General features: G+C 42.7%; 2 protein-coding genes across 2 annotated transcripts; one reads left to right on the forward strand and one right to left on the reverse strand.

The window, feature by feature from the left end:
* Window positions 1-566: 566 nt before the first annotated feature.
* On the reverse strand, window positions 567-6030 carry LOC136429397 (uncharacterized). The gene is made up of 7 exons (XM_066419229.1): window positions 5798-6030; window positions 5217-5441; window positions 4568-4698; window positions 4285-4397; window positions 3703-3866; window positions 3348-3553; window positions 567-2986 (listed from the first exon to the last, which is right to left on the reverse strand). Exons 1-7 carry the CDS (start codon window positions 6028-6030, stop codon window positions 2835-2837), a joined length of 1224 nt encoding a protein of 407 aa, XP_066275326.1. The 3' UTR covers window positions 567-2834.
* A 4906-nt stretch (window positions 6031-10936) lies between these two features.
* On the forward strand, window positions 10937-16472 carry LOC136429398 (potassium voltage-gated channel protein Shal-like). Its single transcript, XM_066419231.1, has 2 exons — window positions 10937-11384; window positions 14739-16472. Exons 1-2 carry the CDS (start codon window positions 10937-10939, stop codon window positions 16028-16030), a joined length of 1740 nt encoding a protein of 579 aa, XP_066275328.1. The 3' UTR covers window positions 16031-16472.
* Window positions 16473-17261: the final 789 nt, after the last annotated feature.

Consider the following 17261-nt stretch of genomic DNA (forward strand, 5'->3'; position numbering starts at 1 on the left):
GTAGAAAGCCCGACAAAAACGCCTAAATAAAAACACGTCAAAAACCAGCCGAAACCCATGCTCTGCTTGGAGAGTAGGTTTTCCTTACGGTAGTCCGACCTATAATATGTTATATACTGGTACCCTAATTTGCAGTACCGCTCTGGCCCGCCGGGAGACGATTGTACAAAATGACCAGCGAATCGCAATAGTGAGCTCTTTTCGATAATGGGAAAATTACGTAAGGCTCACATATGGGTGTGGGTTCTTGTGGCCTTTTTAATGGGTTTGTTCCATGCAAGGCCATGTTTGACCACTTCTAGGCACTGAACTGAAAAGCTACTTTGCTATCTAACTGGAAAATACAAACTCTACATGAAATGCAGGGTTTTGATATTAGACCAAGTTGTGCTACTTTGTTAGTACGAGTATAGTTATAGTACTGAAACTGGCCATCGGATATTGCTACGTACCCATAATGAGGAGCGCTCCAGGGATGGTATAGCCAACTAGTTGATGGTACTACGCGCATACCTTCAATTTATACCGCAATACGCAAAGAGACAACTGCCATAATTGCTCACATGTAAAGATAGACCATTTATTGAAAGTAAACGTTTCACATTCTACAGCTGAATTGATTTCGACTTTTATACAATGCTCGTCACAATATATTTCCAGACATTGCACATGAAACTTTACAAACGCTCTGAGGTGTCTCAACAACTAACGTGTCGCAAAATGGCAATCAACATAAACCCATATAAATTCAATAGTTGAATATGTAAAACTCTTGGGTCACTCATAACCACACATGGCTATTCCGATAGTATTCGAACGATTTAGTATATCTACTTGCTAGATCTGGCCGACGTGTAACTAACATTTATACTTCCGGATGACCTGATCGAAGAACCTGTTTGATAACCATGGTCAGTTCAGATTTAGTACTTTTATCCTATACCCAATTCAACCGTGGTGTACTTCCTGTTCTACCAGACATCACGAAGAAACTGATACTGAGACATGATGAGCTTCATCTCGACAGCTTTGATAAGTCTTTTCAATTTTAACTCAGATATTCACCACCACTATACAAGACTAGTTATGACATAATCTAGTCAAAAACAAAATGTTTAGAGGCCCCGCCATATGGAACAATCTAAGCCAAAAATAAAAGTCTTGCTTGACATTGCTCAGTTTCAAATAACCCTTATGGTTAGATAGATTTCATAGAACTTCCAAGCACTACTTTCACCTGATTCGTTTGTTTTCCTTGTTTTCCGCTTGTCCTTTGATATTTGGTAACAGAATAATTCATAAAGTTATAATTTTTGCATGATTTTGACTGATTTGTATTGTTATTTGTTTAGTTTTGATTCTGTACAATTCAAATCATTCATATAATCAAGTTTCGGGGAGTCCCACGAAAAGCCACATAGGCTTCTGATACCCTCCCCCCCCCCCTGAATGTTTTTCGTCCTGTGTTTCATCTTGCTTTTGAATTTTTGAACATATGCAAATAAACACAAAGCAATAAACAAAAATCCATCCTTTAGTACGACATTATACCTTGTTCACAAAAACACACCTACCAGATGTCATACATATACAGTATGATTATACAGTATCAAATAGCATCCTAATAGTAAAGTAAACAAGACAGAACAAGACAGATCACACATGGAGTCTTAGGGTCAAAGCGGTTCTAATTACAATGCAGAAACGGTGTAAAAATGCTGTTTGCTTCATGCACAACATGTGATCAATATGTTAAACATGACATATTGATTTATTTCTAAACTTGTACTTGGTTGATTCATTTGAATCCACTTGTTTGAATGTATGTTGGTAGAAGACCTATAGTTGTACGCCCGAAAGCCACTGTACTTTTGTTGTGTTAATAAAAATGATTGTATGTTATCAACGAAAAACCATTTCTGCTGTAAGCGAGTACAGACAATATCATATCTATCAGAATAAAGCGGTAATGCAGAAGATCTCAGGCCGTCAGATTTTCTGCATTACTGCTTCATTCCGCTAGATAGCGTCATTTCATTGCAATGAATAATCGTTGGATTCCAAAGTTTGCGCATGGAACATTGATTTGCATTTATAACGTACATCGCCGTCGCCGGTGTCTATATTGACTGCAAAGATGGAATAATCATGTTGCCATCGGAAATGTATACTTGGGGTTGGCAAGTAGGATAGATTTTCCTGTTCCTGTAAGTCCGGGATTGAGTAATTAAGTTACGTCAACGCACGAACAACTTAATTTTCTTGCCATACATCACATAGAAATATCAATTTTATCACATAGAAATATCTTTTAGCAAACATGCTCTCCCTCGCCCCAACACACACACCATCCTGATCGGCTTCTACTCAAACCACGTATTGAGTCCTTCAAGTTTTACATGTTATGTCCCGACTGCCGATGATAATACTGTTATCATTTCACCTGGATGTCTAACCTTCATAAACGCATAATCTTGTCACGATTTCTCGTTAAAGTATTTTCTCCGTCGTTATGATCACAAAAACGATACAAAATGGTAATACATGTACAGCCATAACACGATGTTGCTTCGACGTATTCACCTATTGTCAACCTATGTACATGTACATCACGACAATACTTTACTATAGCACGTCCCATGAATTATAACTTGTATGGTTTCATCATTTACTTGTGCTTCACACATATCACCTATACATGGCGACGTTCGCGTTCAAACATCTTTAAACTCCAGGGCATTTTTTTTTCAAAAGCCCTAATAAATTTCTCCAGCCCTGCGACCCTCCCTGGCCCTTGTAATATAAAGACTACGAGCACACCGCTGACCCGTTGTTCAGACGTGGTCCCGGTCGGGGCCCGTGCCGTTAGTTTTCTCCAGCAGGACGAGGTACGGGCAGCGATCGGTCACCACCTTCTTGTGTCCCGGCATGTTGGTGGTGGAGGCCGGGCCGAGATGGTCCCGGCGAGTCGGCGGATACAGTTGGCCTAAAAACATCAGGATGGGAACCACATCAAGCAACAACCATTTCTATTTTTGATATGATGTATCTGTAGAAACCAAAACGGATGGAAAAAAAGAAGCCAGTGTTTCACACTGAAGGAGGATTGCAACGGCTGACCAAAATAGATAGTTATTCATATCCTACTCTCACACAACATACACACACACACACACACACACACACATACACACACACACACACACACACGTGCACACACGCACACACGCACACACACACACACACACACACACACATACACAAACACACACACACACACACACATACACAAACACACACACACATTCTCCTCCCGTTATTTAGATCTTCAGATGCATGAAAATCACCTGGTTTTGCCTTCTGACAGCGCAGTCTTCTGGCCAACAGGATCTTCCGTACTGCATCACGGAACTTCTTCCTGCTCTCGTTCCTCCTCGTAGTTGCCATGGTGATGGTGAAGATATCCTCAGGTGAGCGTGTGCAGTTCTCGCCGAGGGTGGACGTGGACGGACGCCAGGGATCGAAGGGGCGAAAGTCCGATTCGTGATCATCGCTGTGCGTGGGTAGTGAGAAATGCGCTTCAAAGGTGTTGCATTGATATTTGGGTCTTTAGCTTAGAATGATCCATTTAAATGAGTAATGGTCAAAATAATTCACAAAACGCACAAGAAACAAAAAAAAGAGGATTACATATGTTTTTACCTTGAGGAGATGCTGATGCCATCAGGATTAGGTCGGAGTGATACAGACTCAGGAGCCGAGCAGCGGTAGTAAACAGTCGGGTTGGTGATCACGACTTTCCGCACGTAGATGTTACTCTTCCCGGACTCGCTGGTCAGAGACGAAGCCTGAGAACAGGCGCTCGCCTAAGAAAAGTTAAATCAAAATAACTACAAAACAAACTGAAGTGCCTAGAAGTGACTAATTCGTTGAGAACTGATATCTAAACGAAATGATCAAGAATATGCAATAGGAAAAACAGTACAAGATACGTTAGGCTGCCAAGTATTCTTACATTCATTTCGGGTGGAAAGGCTAGGTCTCTTTCCTAATCGGATGATCGGCAACTGTAAGACTCACAAAGGACGTTCAAAAAGAGCAGAAAGACAACAAGCTGACACATCTGGTTTCAGAATAGGATAGTCACACAACTGTTGTGAAGATGACAGGGGCTTCAGTACTGAGATCCACTATTGCCGCGATTGATCACGTACAGAATGTCGCAAAGATGTGACCTAGTCTGTAGTCATGAGTTGTAGACACCAGTAATCGCTCTCTATGTACCTTCTTGGGCGGCATTTGTTCGTCAATGATAATGTCGTCAGGGTTGATTTTTCCATCGAAGGCGAAGACAGGGTTCGGCTTTATGATCTCTCGGTCATCCTTCAGGCGGTTTCCTTCAGACAAATAAACCACAAAACTGGTTCCTAAAGGCCATATCATGTATCTATTAGAGATTAGTAAGTAAAAGGATAGCCCCTCGGCCCCGAAGATGAAGTTCGACGTGACAAGCTTCAATCAGAACTCTTGCTCATCAAAATCATACTACACACGATGAGTGACAAACCTCCAGTTTCAGCCGTTTCAATCGAGCCTCGACGAGTTTCACTGGAGCAGAAGCTCGGCAGGAACTTCGCAAAACCTCGCCGGATCTCGCGAGCCTGCAGTCCATACGAGATTGGGTTGAGCACGGCAGAGCTGAAAATATGGAAATGATGGTGAGGGTGATGTTGATGGTGACAAACATTACTGAAATGGAACATGGTATCATCGAGACAATTCAAACTGCACATCACGCTTCATAAGAACTTATAAGACACAAAAAAGAGTAGGGGTCCATCCCGGTTTGAGTGGTTCAAAACCTACAGTCCTATGGCCGCACATGTCGAAATTGTCGTATTGAGGTCACCTGCGCGCCGAATGGCAGTCGCTCCAGACCCTTGCAATTCAGCCCGGCCAATTGTGCTCTCCTCGCAATTCAGAACCTGGCTGCGAAGAGAGAGTATTCGGCCGGCCTACCCAATGATAATAATAATAATAGAGGCAATGCTAATTCTCCTGTTTCTTGATTTAAGGTAAAGTCAAACTTTATCTCAGACCATTTTCAATGTGGCATGTATGTCGCACCTCTTTTCGTGACATGCTCATTAGATAGGTTCTACTTCTAATTGTCTGTTTGGAGTTTGGGACCCCTTATCACGAGACTGTGTTATTACCTGTAGGACATCCAGTGCGCCACAGTCTGCCAGACGGGCGGGACCTTCTCCTTGCCCACCAGCAGCACCACGGTGAACGGGATGTAGCACACCACGAACGCGATGATCACCACGCCGAGCATGCGGGCAGCCTTGGCCTCGGTCACGCGCAGGCGGGCCTGCTTGTCCGTGCCGGGCAGCTGGTTGATGGCGCGGCACTGCTTCCGCACCACCGCGAAGATTTGCCTGGCAAGGGGGGGGGGTGTGGGCGGTGGATTGAGTTTATTGGACCTACATATTTTTAAAGTAAGTATTAACGCCAAGGCAGACACCCCTACAGTATATCCATGTACGGTTGTGATGCACACATCAATGAGGACGATGATGATAGCTGTGCACACCAGACTTTGATACGAGCTATCAAATCACTTCTTCGGCATTCCCCTCGATTGCACATGACGTCATTTTGGGTCGGTTTGGGCTGATTGTACTAGTTGTACGTTTGCAATATTCTTACTGGTGTATGTCAGCTTGTTGGGCATTGGCCGACTAGATTATTACCAAATTTCTAGCCATACGATCATTTCGTACAATTCTCTTACCAGTAGCAGAAGCAGATGACCAGAACCGGCCCGATGGCTGTGGCCATGCGGAAGGCTCGGCAGTACGTGTAGGTGGAGAAGTCGTAGCGGCTGGTGACGCAGCCGCACCGGGCCTGGTCAAACTCCGTAGCGACACCAAACAGGACTGGGCTGCTGAGGATGATGGACAGGACCCAGGACACGACGATGGCCTTGCGTGCGATGGATTTGGTCGCCCTATTGTGGTAGAACATCGGGTTGCACACCGCCTGTTTGCCGTTGCCAAAAAGAAAAAAGAATGTCTGCGAGTGTTCTGCCAGTTAGAAATAGATAAACAGAAATAACAGGAAAGGGCATTGTGAGTATGCTGAACCTTCCTGCGTCACCCATACAGCTGTCGCCAAACAAGAATCTTTCAAACTCATTGTCATCACGCCGCGGGGAGAGAGATATTGACGTCAGTTTCATATAGCTAACGCCCATGCGTTGCAACCCTTGCTCTCTCTAGGATATCCATATTATCCCCTAAGCGCCAGCATGGGAAGAATGATTATCGGATTTTGATGTCACTAATAACGCTCCACGGAGCACATTATCGGCAGTCGTATTATTGCCCTCTACTGTTACCTTGTGTGGGGCCTTTAAGTGACTTTCACGGTCTATGGGGCATAATTTGAACGCATTTATTGTAAACTTCAGCTCTAGATACCCACCGCAAGGAGCTAGTACAAAGTCTTCCGTCTTACATAAACAGCGCACAGCTGCACATCAACGTAGCTGCCGTATCAATCGAATTAAATCAAATCAAATGAATTGGCAGATATCCTTGATGGCTGATGTGAATGGCTCCTCGACAGTCAGAAAATGGAAGGAATGACTTGAAGATAAGCTTAAAAGATATCACACATACGAAACATCACAATAGAAACTATACTACAAAAAAAGGAAAATATAAGCACCCAGAGCATTCTATGAGGCTTGAAAACTGGAAATATTCTAGTTGCTGTAATCTTTATGAAATCCACATTTAATGTCCCTGTCTACTACATTTGCGTGCGGATTGCTTATCAAATTGCTCAAAAACGTCACAAAAATAATATACATGGTGATCTTTTAGTTTCACACGCCCACCTCCGTCAAAACGCAGAAATGCAAAATTAAAACAGAAAAATGCAAATATTTGGCTGACATTCAGTCACTCTCTCATTGGTCGAACCGCTAATTGTGATGGACAATAAGGATCAGTCTATTATAGGGCTTGGATTTTCTATCAGTTCTCACCACACAACGACATCGTATCTTTGCGCCTTTAATGTCGATGTGTAATGGTATAGTGTTATTGAAACTTAATGATTAGAAATTGGAGTTTTTTTTAATTCAAGTTTCAAGCCTCATAAAATGCTCTAGATGATGGAAGCATGCAGAAGACATAGAAAGGACAAAGAAAGAAGACGAGCCGGAACCAATTGATATTCGAATATGGCTAAGATGGGTTTTTATTCCTATTTCAATATGGCTGGCCCTGACACGTTGCAGAGTTCCATTGCTTCGTTGACACATTTACCGCTGCACTATAATGGCTGGCAGTCCGTCACAAAAGAGAATTTATAACCCCAACATCGAATGATGTGCGAACTGCGCTATATTGCCCATTTTACAGTCGTTACAAACCCAGATGAGTCTTCGAAGGAAAACAGCTGGTTCTCTCGCCGCTAAATTATCACCATTCCCATTATCCAGGGCCGGGCTATTACCAGGGAAAACAATCTCCTCACTGACACGCAATAAGTCTGAATCATCAAACCCTACAAGAAGCTGTGCCAATCACACTGTATAGCCTCTATTGGAACCGCTGACGCATGAACAAAATGGATCATTTAGTCTATATTTATCTCCATTCCATTACCTCCTTTACAGTATACCTCTGCGTTAACTACAAATGTTCACTATAACCGATAAAGTCAAGTTAACTCATAAAAGATGTATGGGGCACGTAAAATACATTCAGTTTCTTTTTATTATCTTACATTTCAGGTCGTTAAATGCAAATATGGCTTACGGGGATTAACATAAAGGAATAGCAGCTCAGACTATATGGTTGAATGTATGAACGATAATTCACATTAAGTCTCAAAAAGTATCTTCAAGGTAAAAAATTTGTAAAAACCTGCAGATGTGGAAACTGCAAAAAAGGGAAGGCGGCTGGAGCCAGCATATTTACAGACATCTGCCCGGACGGCTGCTGTTTAGTCCCGACGCTGACTTTTGCCGATCCATCGTAACAATAGCAAACATGATATATTGAAGTCAGTTGTGCAATGAGATATATTGATGCATCATCCCTGAGCCAAAAGCCTCAAAACGTTCTGGGGACAAGGTTGGAGCATCAGAAATCTGTCTTGGGATTAAAACGATGATTCGCCCTCCCCCATTAATATATTGCGTTGATAAAATCGATAATGTATCACATTGTAACAGTACATGTAACACTAAGTTTTGCAGACCAACAATTCGACTTAAAGAAGATCTTGGGAAATTCATTGTTTCCTTTAGCTACCACAGTTTTAAAGCCTAAAATTCTTTCTAAATGAGGTACGGCAGTTTTTTTAGTGTTCTAGTGTAACTTCAGAAGCATTATGAATTTGCATCCGAAATTACCACTGAAAATCCAGGATGGATCGCCCGTAATGACTTGTTTCACAGTTTCTGGCGAAATGAGGGATTAAAACGTTGAATGGAAGATTGATGAAGACGACTCAGTAATAGATTATCTGAGTAAAATCACTCTCCCTGGAAGCTAAATGTGTTTGCAAAACAAATCAATGGACGATGTTGATGAGTAATCGGCCCCATTACGCCGGGAAAGGAACTCGCCACCTGGTCACTTGTGCTGTGCTTTCACCTCGTAATCTCATGGTGGTAAATTTTGTCCAGACACATGATATAATCATGAGCAAAGGAATCGCCTTGTTCCGAAGGAGGAGGGTGCAATTACTTAGATCTAAGAGAGGCCACCATTGATAAATCATGTGTCACTGATATTCACGACCAAAGGTGTTTCAGTCTTGCATCGAGCAACAGCTAGCGTGAAACAGTGCATCACTGGATAGCCGAAGTTTGGACTCTGTCTCCTTCAAACCTGAACACGCAGGGTATATTTGAATAATGCTCAAATCCCCAGATAAGTGCACATTTAAGACATGAGGGAAAAACGAAAGAGACTTGTCGACCTTTTAGAGACTTTTGTCGCAAAGCCAGGACTTTCTTTTTAAAGTAAACAAAATACGCCACAATTCTTTAATGGATCCAAAAAAAGAGACTTGTGGTATAAAATCCCCTTCGAAAGAGGAAATATCAGTAGGATTACTGTGTGGGCAGGTTGGCTGTTATGACACCCGACCCATTAAGCTTATCTTTACCCCCACATCTGCCTCCGACTTATGTACTGCAATCTAGTTGACTTCACATCGATCCATCAATGATTTTAACGCTAAACCGTGATTGGACATGCCGGAGACGGGTGATAATGAAGATTTCTTGCACAGTTAGCACTTAGCAGTGTCAAGCCTTTAACCGCCACGTCGATCATCATGTTTGTTTACTGACTGATGTAGGATTCTTTTCCACGTTTCCCTGGAATGTTACAGTGTTCACGGAAAAGTACATGTAATTTCCTGGGATAATTGGATCGATAAAGTGAAATCGATGAAGATTAGCCGATAAAGGGGAATTCCCTGTTGTTCACTATCAACTAAATTACATTGTATACAACCATCTATTATAGCAATTATCCACAGACGTTTTCATCAAGATTCCTGTAATAACGTTTTGATGATATCAACCATCATCTATTGTGATTACAATAGCAGCAATTTGGATACAAAAGAGATTAATTTCATCAGCACCACAAGCTGTAGCAAATACATCCGCCAAATATTTCCTAAACAGCTTGTGTTACAAAATCTCAAAGACTATATGAAAATTAGTATATGCTGGTATCATATATTCATCCACAGCAAAGTGTATATGGACATATCAGAATACATAAGCTGCCATGCTTCGTTGCATGATTAATCGCATGCGTTATGGGATGCTGTGATTGCTTGCGTTTGAGCGATAGAACATATCGTATATCATTTTGAAGCTGCCGATACATGTTAGCCATATGAAAGCAAGTTTACAGTGATGATAAAAGTTGCGGTGTTTTTTTTTATTGTAATATCTGCGTCCTTATTAGATGTGATAATTATAGGTTTGTGTAGCATTCGTCTGAAAAATCACGTCCTCAAGCTGTCGATAATACACGTCAGATTCTCCAAACTTTAAAGCAAACTCAATTTGTGTCGTTACAGAAAAGGACATTCCTCGCAGAATGCACTACAGTTAGAAAGGCCTTTCCTGAAAAATCTCAAATAAATTTCATTGCTGTGCTGGGCTGTGAATATCTACCATATTTTGTATGATACATGTGTAGTAGTTGTGCATGTCGGACCAATAACTTGAATCCCTTTATCCTTTGATGTATATATATTTATGAGGCTAAACGGTTTATGGCGGCTGATGCCGTGATTTGTCCACTTGGCACTTTGCCTAATTCAACGTCTCTGGGGGATCTGGTCCGGAATACTTGGAAGTACAAGGGAAGTAGCAACACGATATCGTACAGCAACAAAATTACACAGTGCAGTTAATCATATGTAGCCGATGTTCCTAATGAAACGGGATAATTTCTGCTGTACCGACGGATGTAATCTATCCGAATTTACAGCCCTGCTACGCAGAAGTGATGGAAGCGTTCCTTTCAAGTTTTGATTTATCTTTCGGGTAATAAGGGCACCGCAATGCTCCCGGGACGTTAGTGGTTAAATGTAGACTATTCATTCGGCTCAATGGTCTTGACTCTATCAATCGTTACATGCTCTAGATCCGTCCAGCACATATTTCCCAGATCCTGCATGGTAAATAGTAATTTTTGAACAATCATAGTCATTTCAACATTTGACGCAGTTTATCGATCCTGACCTGACATTAAGCGTTAATAGTCCACGCTACGTCACCTTTATTTAACTGTCTTACAGCGCAACGCCTGGCGATAAGGCTCGATGGATGCTGATATAAGACATGTAGCAAGCATCGTCCCACCAGAACTGTACATTCACCATGGCCGGACTGTCTTTCTTTGAATATCCTGATATCCAAGATGACGAGAAGGGGAACCGTGACACAGTGTTACCGGAAAAGCAGCGTTTGCTTCAGAGACGAAGGTCAATCTCAACATCACTGACAAAGCGTCTGCTGTCCTTCAGCGTCCATGGAGGGCGAGTGAATTCAATCCGCCGGGTGGTGTTCAACGTGAGCGGGACCAGGTTCGTCGCGTGGGAAGACCAGCTCGACAGGTTCCCACACACTTTACTCGGATCACCCAGCCATCGGCAAGTCTACTACGACGCCGATAACAAGGAGTACAAGTTTGACCGCTGTCCTAAGGTCTTCAAGCACATCCTTATGTATTATCGTACAGGAGTCCTGCATTTGTCGGATGATGTTTGCCTTTCCACCTTCAGAGAGGACTTGGAGTTTTTCAGGATATCTCTGGATGAGAGCCTCGGTACTTGCTGTTACGAAACATATCAGACGATCAGAGATAATGTTCTCAAAGACCCTTCAGGTGAAGTGAACCCAGACCATACACGAAACAGCCACGGTCCTACGACATTACGACAAAGGATGTGGCAGGTCTTCCAAGATGTTCCAGGGTCCGCTTACGGCAGTGCCTTCAAAATGGTAGTGGGGTACTTCATCGCAATCACGGTCATATCGAACATAGTGGAGACGGTTTCATGTGGCGATCGCTACTTTGACTCCTGCGACAAAGTGTACCCCTGGATTTTTGAGTGTATTGATACGGCCTGCGTCTTGATCTTCACGTTGGAGTTTCTCATGATGCTCTTTGCTGCGCCAAATAGATGGGATTTTCTTAAGAGCTTCGTGACTCTCATTGACGTTGTTGCGATTCTGCCATTTTACCTGAACCTTCTCGTTGGAAATGACGGATTCTCTTCTACAGTATTAAGGTCACTTCGTGCGTTCCGAATATTACGTTTCGGCGCTTCTTCCCGAGGATTACGAATGTTGGTAATGACCTTAAGAGAATGCATCAGCCAGCTTGCTGTCCTCTTTTTCGCTATGTTCATATTTGGAATCGTCTGCTCAACGTTAATCTACTACGTGGAAAGTCCCGATAACATGGCATTTTCAAGCATACCCGCCACGTTCTGGTACGTTATCATCACCATGGCATCCGTGGGATACGGCGACTTACTTCCCAAATCTACCGTAGGCATGATTTTAGGAGCCTTCTGTTCAGTCTTTGGGGTGGTCCTGCTGACCATACCTTTAACCATCGTCGGAACTACCTTCAGTCGGATGTACCGGAAAATCAAGATCGCACAGGTAAAGGTGACGACAGAACAATAAAATCAGACTTTATGACCAACGTTACGCTGGATGTAGAAGGACCAAACTGTGCAGATTACAGAGGGCTAATGAAATGGACGAACGGTTGCCTGTGGAGGGCGTATCGATCAGGTGATGGCACATTCCACGCACTAGTCATGGTGGCTGTCTCATGCTTCAGTTCTTTACTCAAGTATTGATTTAATTTACATACAGATGCTGAAATCTAAGTGGTTAATCAAATCTTCCACATACGGTACAAAAGTGTGCACGGTAGCGCAGACAAAAAATCTCCGGAGTCTCCGAAGTCAGTTAATCCAACTAGAAGGTCAGGAAATTGAATTCGTTACTTAAAGATTGCCTTGGTGTGTATTGATCGATCAACACAGGGCCGTATTGACAAGCAGTTGAGAAATTCCACCACAAACAACTCTACATTAGACCTGCAATTTCAACGAATCTTCTTTGACTTGTGCGTTAACGTTTCTATGATAATTTTCGATGATTGCATGAAAATACTTTAGACAGCTTTACGTTATTTTGTGTTGTTCTATTAAACCAGTGGTTCGTAAGATTTGCAATCGACTGTATAAAGGCATGTTGAGGCGTTGAGATAGATTTGCGAAGTCAGATGCATGACAGAAAGGTCACAGTAGTTAAGGATTGCCTCTCTGTGTAGTGGTTAATCTAATAAGCTAAGCCAGGAGGCTGGACACTTTCCAAATACCCTGTACGATGTTCCTACAGTTCTTTAAAAGAAATAGTTACCAAAAGATGTCGTTGTTTTATTGTTGTTTCTTTGTTGTCGTTTCTAGATGAATTATTATGTACATACGAAATACTCGTCGTTTTTGTGTACGCTTTGCTGTTATTACTGTGTTGCTTTCAGACCTTTAATGAATACACGAGCAACAGTTTCCTGATAAATCCGACTAGACATTGTGCTACTTCATTAAGCAACGTTTGTGAACATGATCAGTAGGGACTCAACATCACAGGCTTTTTTAACACAGCGTTAACAAGAACTACGATTGTAGATGTCTTGTATAACATTTGATTTTGGTTATGACTGTCTATCATTTGTATATGTTTTCTTCTTGTATTTTGATTTTAATGTATCAATGTGAATGGACTCCAGGAAGAATAGTGTAAGATTGTAATAATTGAACACTAATGGAGATCCCAATGAAACAAACAAACAAACTACGAGCAGCTTCCGTCCCACATTAGCGGATAGTCTGTCAAAATTCACAGGGAGAGATTCAGTGCAACTTCACACAAGGCAATCAATACAGTCTTGTTTGGCACTGCGGGTAGGGTTTGATTACATGGCTTAAATATGGGCCACAATTTGTAACGCCATGCCTCATATCAGTGACAGATTGTCCTCAACGTGTAGAGCTTCTGGAACCTGTCTTCCATTGTTACACCAAGTATCAATCACTACAAAATCATAATCTAACTCGGACAGACAGACAATGAATCATAATTAGAAGAAGAAAAGAAAAGAAATATTGCCAAAGCTTTCAGAAGACCCTAATAATCTATGAACATTTGGGCCTCCATGGGTTTCCAGAAGCAAGTATCTGCCTCAGTGTTGATTAGCGCTAGCCGTCCTGGGATGGATACATCTGCTACGTCTAAATTGACCCGGGGGGCTTTCCTGTTACCAGCAATTTACCACTCCAGCGACCCTCTGACCTGATTGGGTATCATTTGAAGATCCGGTGAATTCAAAGGTCATGAAGAAATGGTCATATCGGAACCGCAACTGCCCACCCATGGGAGAACCAATCCACACGCACCTATTTAGGGGCTGCAGTACAGACGGTAGTCCCTATACATGTTATGGTCAAGCGTGTGTGCGTATCTATGGGTCTTTGTGTGCATATATATTATACATGTCATCATATATACCGCGATATCTGGCGGAATTAGGAAATCCCGATCGGCGTCTCTGTCAACAAAGACACTGTTAGAGTGATATCTCATTCATTAATTCTCAATTCTAGGTTAATCCATGGATTTAAACTGTCGTGAAGTTGAGAAGTTTTTAGGGATTATCTTTAAATTTACAGACTCCGATCGGGATCTTCACCGGTAGGTTCTGCCAGATTGCACCCTCTCCCCTGACATATATAAATGTGTGTGTGTGGATGATGAATAGATTGATGACACAGATTCATCTCATTATTGACAGCGTGTTTGATTGACACCTGACAAACTCATACCTGACAGCTAATACAAATCGACATCCAAAATTTGCACACCGGGACCACCACAGCACTCTATGCCACTAATGTATTTACCTGCTTAAATGTGCGCGATGAAGAGCAAATTTCCATATCTTCGACATACTTCGTCGACCACCAACGTTCGGCGGACTAATGTCCACAGAATTAGGTAAATCAGGCAGGGGATCGGCGTGTCAGTCTAATAGGTCATTGGCCAATTTTAGATATATCAACTGGTCAGTTTCTCCAGACGTAAGCGTTTACTCTGGCAGGTACAGAGATGTTCGACCAAGACTTTGACTATATCGGAGAATCGGACTGTGACGAAGACTTGAGGGAGGATCCAAATACGGAAACACGTCGTTTGATACGAAGGAAATGTTCCATATCCCACCGCCAGTCTGTCCACGCCGGCGGAGGGCCACCCTGTTCAGTCCGCAGACTGGTGCTCAACGTCAGCGGGACGAGGTTCGTAGTGTGGGAGGACCAACTGGACAAGTTTCCTCGGACTCTTCTTGGATCAGCCGTTCACCGGAGAGTTTTTTACAACAGGAAGACCGACGAATACAAGTTTGACCGCTGCCCCAAGGTTTTTAAGCATATTCTTATGTACTACAACACTGGCGTCTTGCATTTTTCGAATGAAGTTTGCCTTCGCACGTTCATAGACGACGTCGATTTCTTTGGGATATGCCCAGACCAAAGTCTTTGTAGCTGTTGCTATGATAGATTCGTGGACGAAAAGCACAATCTGCCGTGCCCAGTGGTGGACGATGATATTTCCTCGTCGAATGCCAGCCTTTCACAGTCACCATCGTCTGACAGACGAAAGATGTGGAAAGTGCTTCGCGACCTCTCATCGTCTGTTTACGGCCATGCCTTTAGCCTAGTTGTGGGTTTCTTCATTACTGTAGCTGTGATAACGAATGTCATAGAGACGGTTTCATGTGGATCTCGTCACAAAGTGTCCTGTGGAGAAGAGTACCCCTGGATCTTTGAATGTATCGACACCACTTGTGTCATAATCTTTACCATTGAATTTTCCCTTCTCTTCTTCTCGGCGCCAAACAAGTGGGACTTTTTCAAAAATTTCATGACTTTGGTCGACCTGATGGCTATTTTGCCGTTTTACCTGAGCCTTGTCACAGGGAAAAACGACTCCATCACTCCCTTGTTCCGATCGTTCCGCGGATTCCGTATCCTCCGTCTCGGCGCGTCCACACAAAGGTTAAAGCTGCTGCTGCTCACCCTGAGGGAGTGCATCAGCCAGCTTATGGACATCCTGTTCGCCATGCTGCTGTTCGTTATTGTGGGCGCGACATTGATGTTCTACGTAGAAAACTCCACGAATGACGGTTTTTCCAGCATACCTGACGTTTTCTGGTATGTGATTGTCACTATGATGTCGGTGGGATACGGGGATGCCGTGCCGCACACTACGATAGGCATGGTTCTGGGAGGTTTGTGTTCCATCTTTGGTGTGATCCTTGTTGCTATTCCTCTGACAATCATCGGGACTACGTTCAGCCGCGTGTACAAGAGATCACAGGTGAGGCAAAACTGAACAGCGGCGTCTAAAAACTTAGTCACAACTGCAAATACAACATGAATTATCACCTACGGTGTATCTGCAGTATTTACATGTAACATCAGGCAGGAAGTTGTAAGTGTTCGTGTTCGTCTTGCAGTAGTAATCGGTATAACCTCCACTGTGGAAACATTGGTACCATCATGTAATAGACGTCCTCGGAAATTGACTGAGTTGATGATCTTATAAAACATGTATACATGAGAACAGTGGGTAAGTAATCATTGGGGGGAATCAGCTGGTAACTTTTTTAATTGCACCTCGGGCAATACAGAGCAAGAGCAGTAATTACGGTGACCTACTACTTGATAAAAGACATCGCGTATCTATGCATGTTTGCCTTGTGGCCTTATAGGTTGGACAATACATGAAAAGTCATCGTTGTAATTTACTTTAGTAGCAGGCTGTGGAGTATGGTTATTACAGACATCAAAACGATTTAGTCAAGAAAACAACAGTTTGTAATAAACAGGATGTGTGTCGCTGTAGCCCCACTTCACTGTGCAATTACGTTACTTTAATGAGTGTGGTCTTCAGATTGTCTTCATCAGATAGCAAGGAAATAGCCAGATAACTGATCCACTCATCCATTCATGCGGATCTCGTCAAGTCTCGTCTTCCATCAGGTGGATTGCCATTTAAATGATTGACTTGGGAAAAGAAGCAGGTTGGGCTGAAATGAAGCCATTCACGCGTTACACTACAAGACGAGTTGCGGGAGTTTCCATTGTGAAAGACTAATTGCTGTCCTTCAAATTATGAAAGGGCGGCGGAAATATTTCTCGGCTATAATGTCTTTGGTATTTGGAAACACATGTTAGATTTGATGATATATTCTAAGATTTATAGATGTATTCAATTAATATAGAAGTCATGTGGGATGTTGGATGTACGTCTCACCGCATGATTTCATAATGAAATGAAAATTCCAGCAACAGGTTGCTCTGATCTTTTAATCTCCTCTTTTGATGATCAAACCACGCCTGCGCCGACGGCACGATGTACGGACGTCCGGAACGCATATTCGAACCGATGATATAAGAAGAAATTGAGGAATGCGCAGAGCTGAAATGGCTTTCTGAGTTCTGAAGTAGCTTAAATCCTTTCTTGCCAGACTTTGGCACCATGTAGACACGCAAAATTGCCCTTCAGTCGAATTGGGAAGTAATAATGAAGAGGGTAAATAGGCCACATGTCAAACATGGCC

Source organism: Branchiostoma lanceolatum, chromosome 3 (genome assembly GCF_035083965.1).
Source record: "Branchiostoma lanceolatum isolate klBraLanc5 chromosome 3, klBraLanc5.hap2, whole genome shotgun sequence".
NCBI lineage: Eukaryota > Metazoa > Chordata > Leptocardii > Amphioxiformes > Branchiostomatidae > Branchiostoma > Branchiostoma lanceolatum.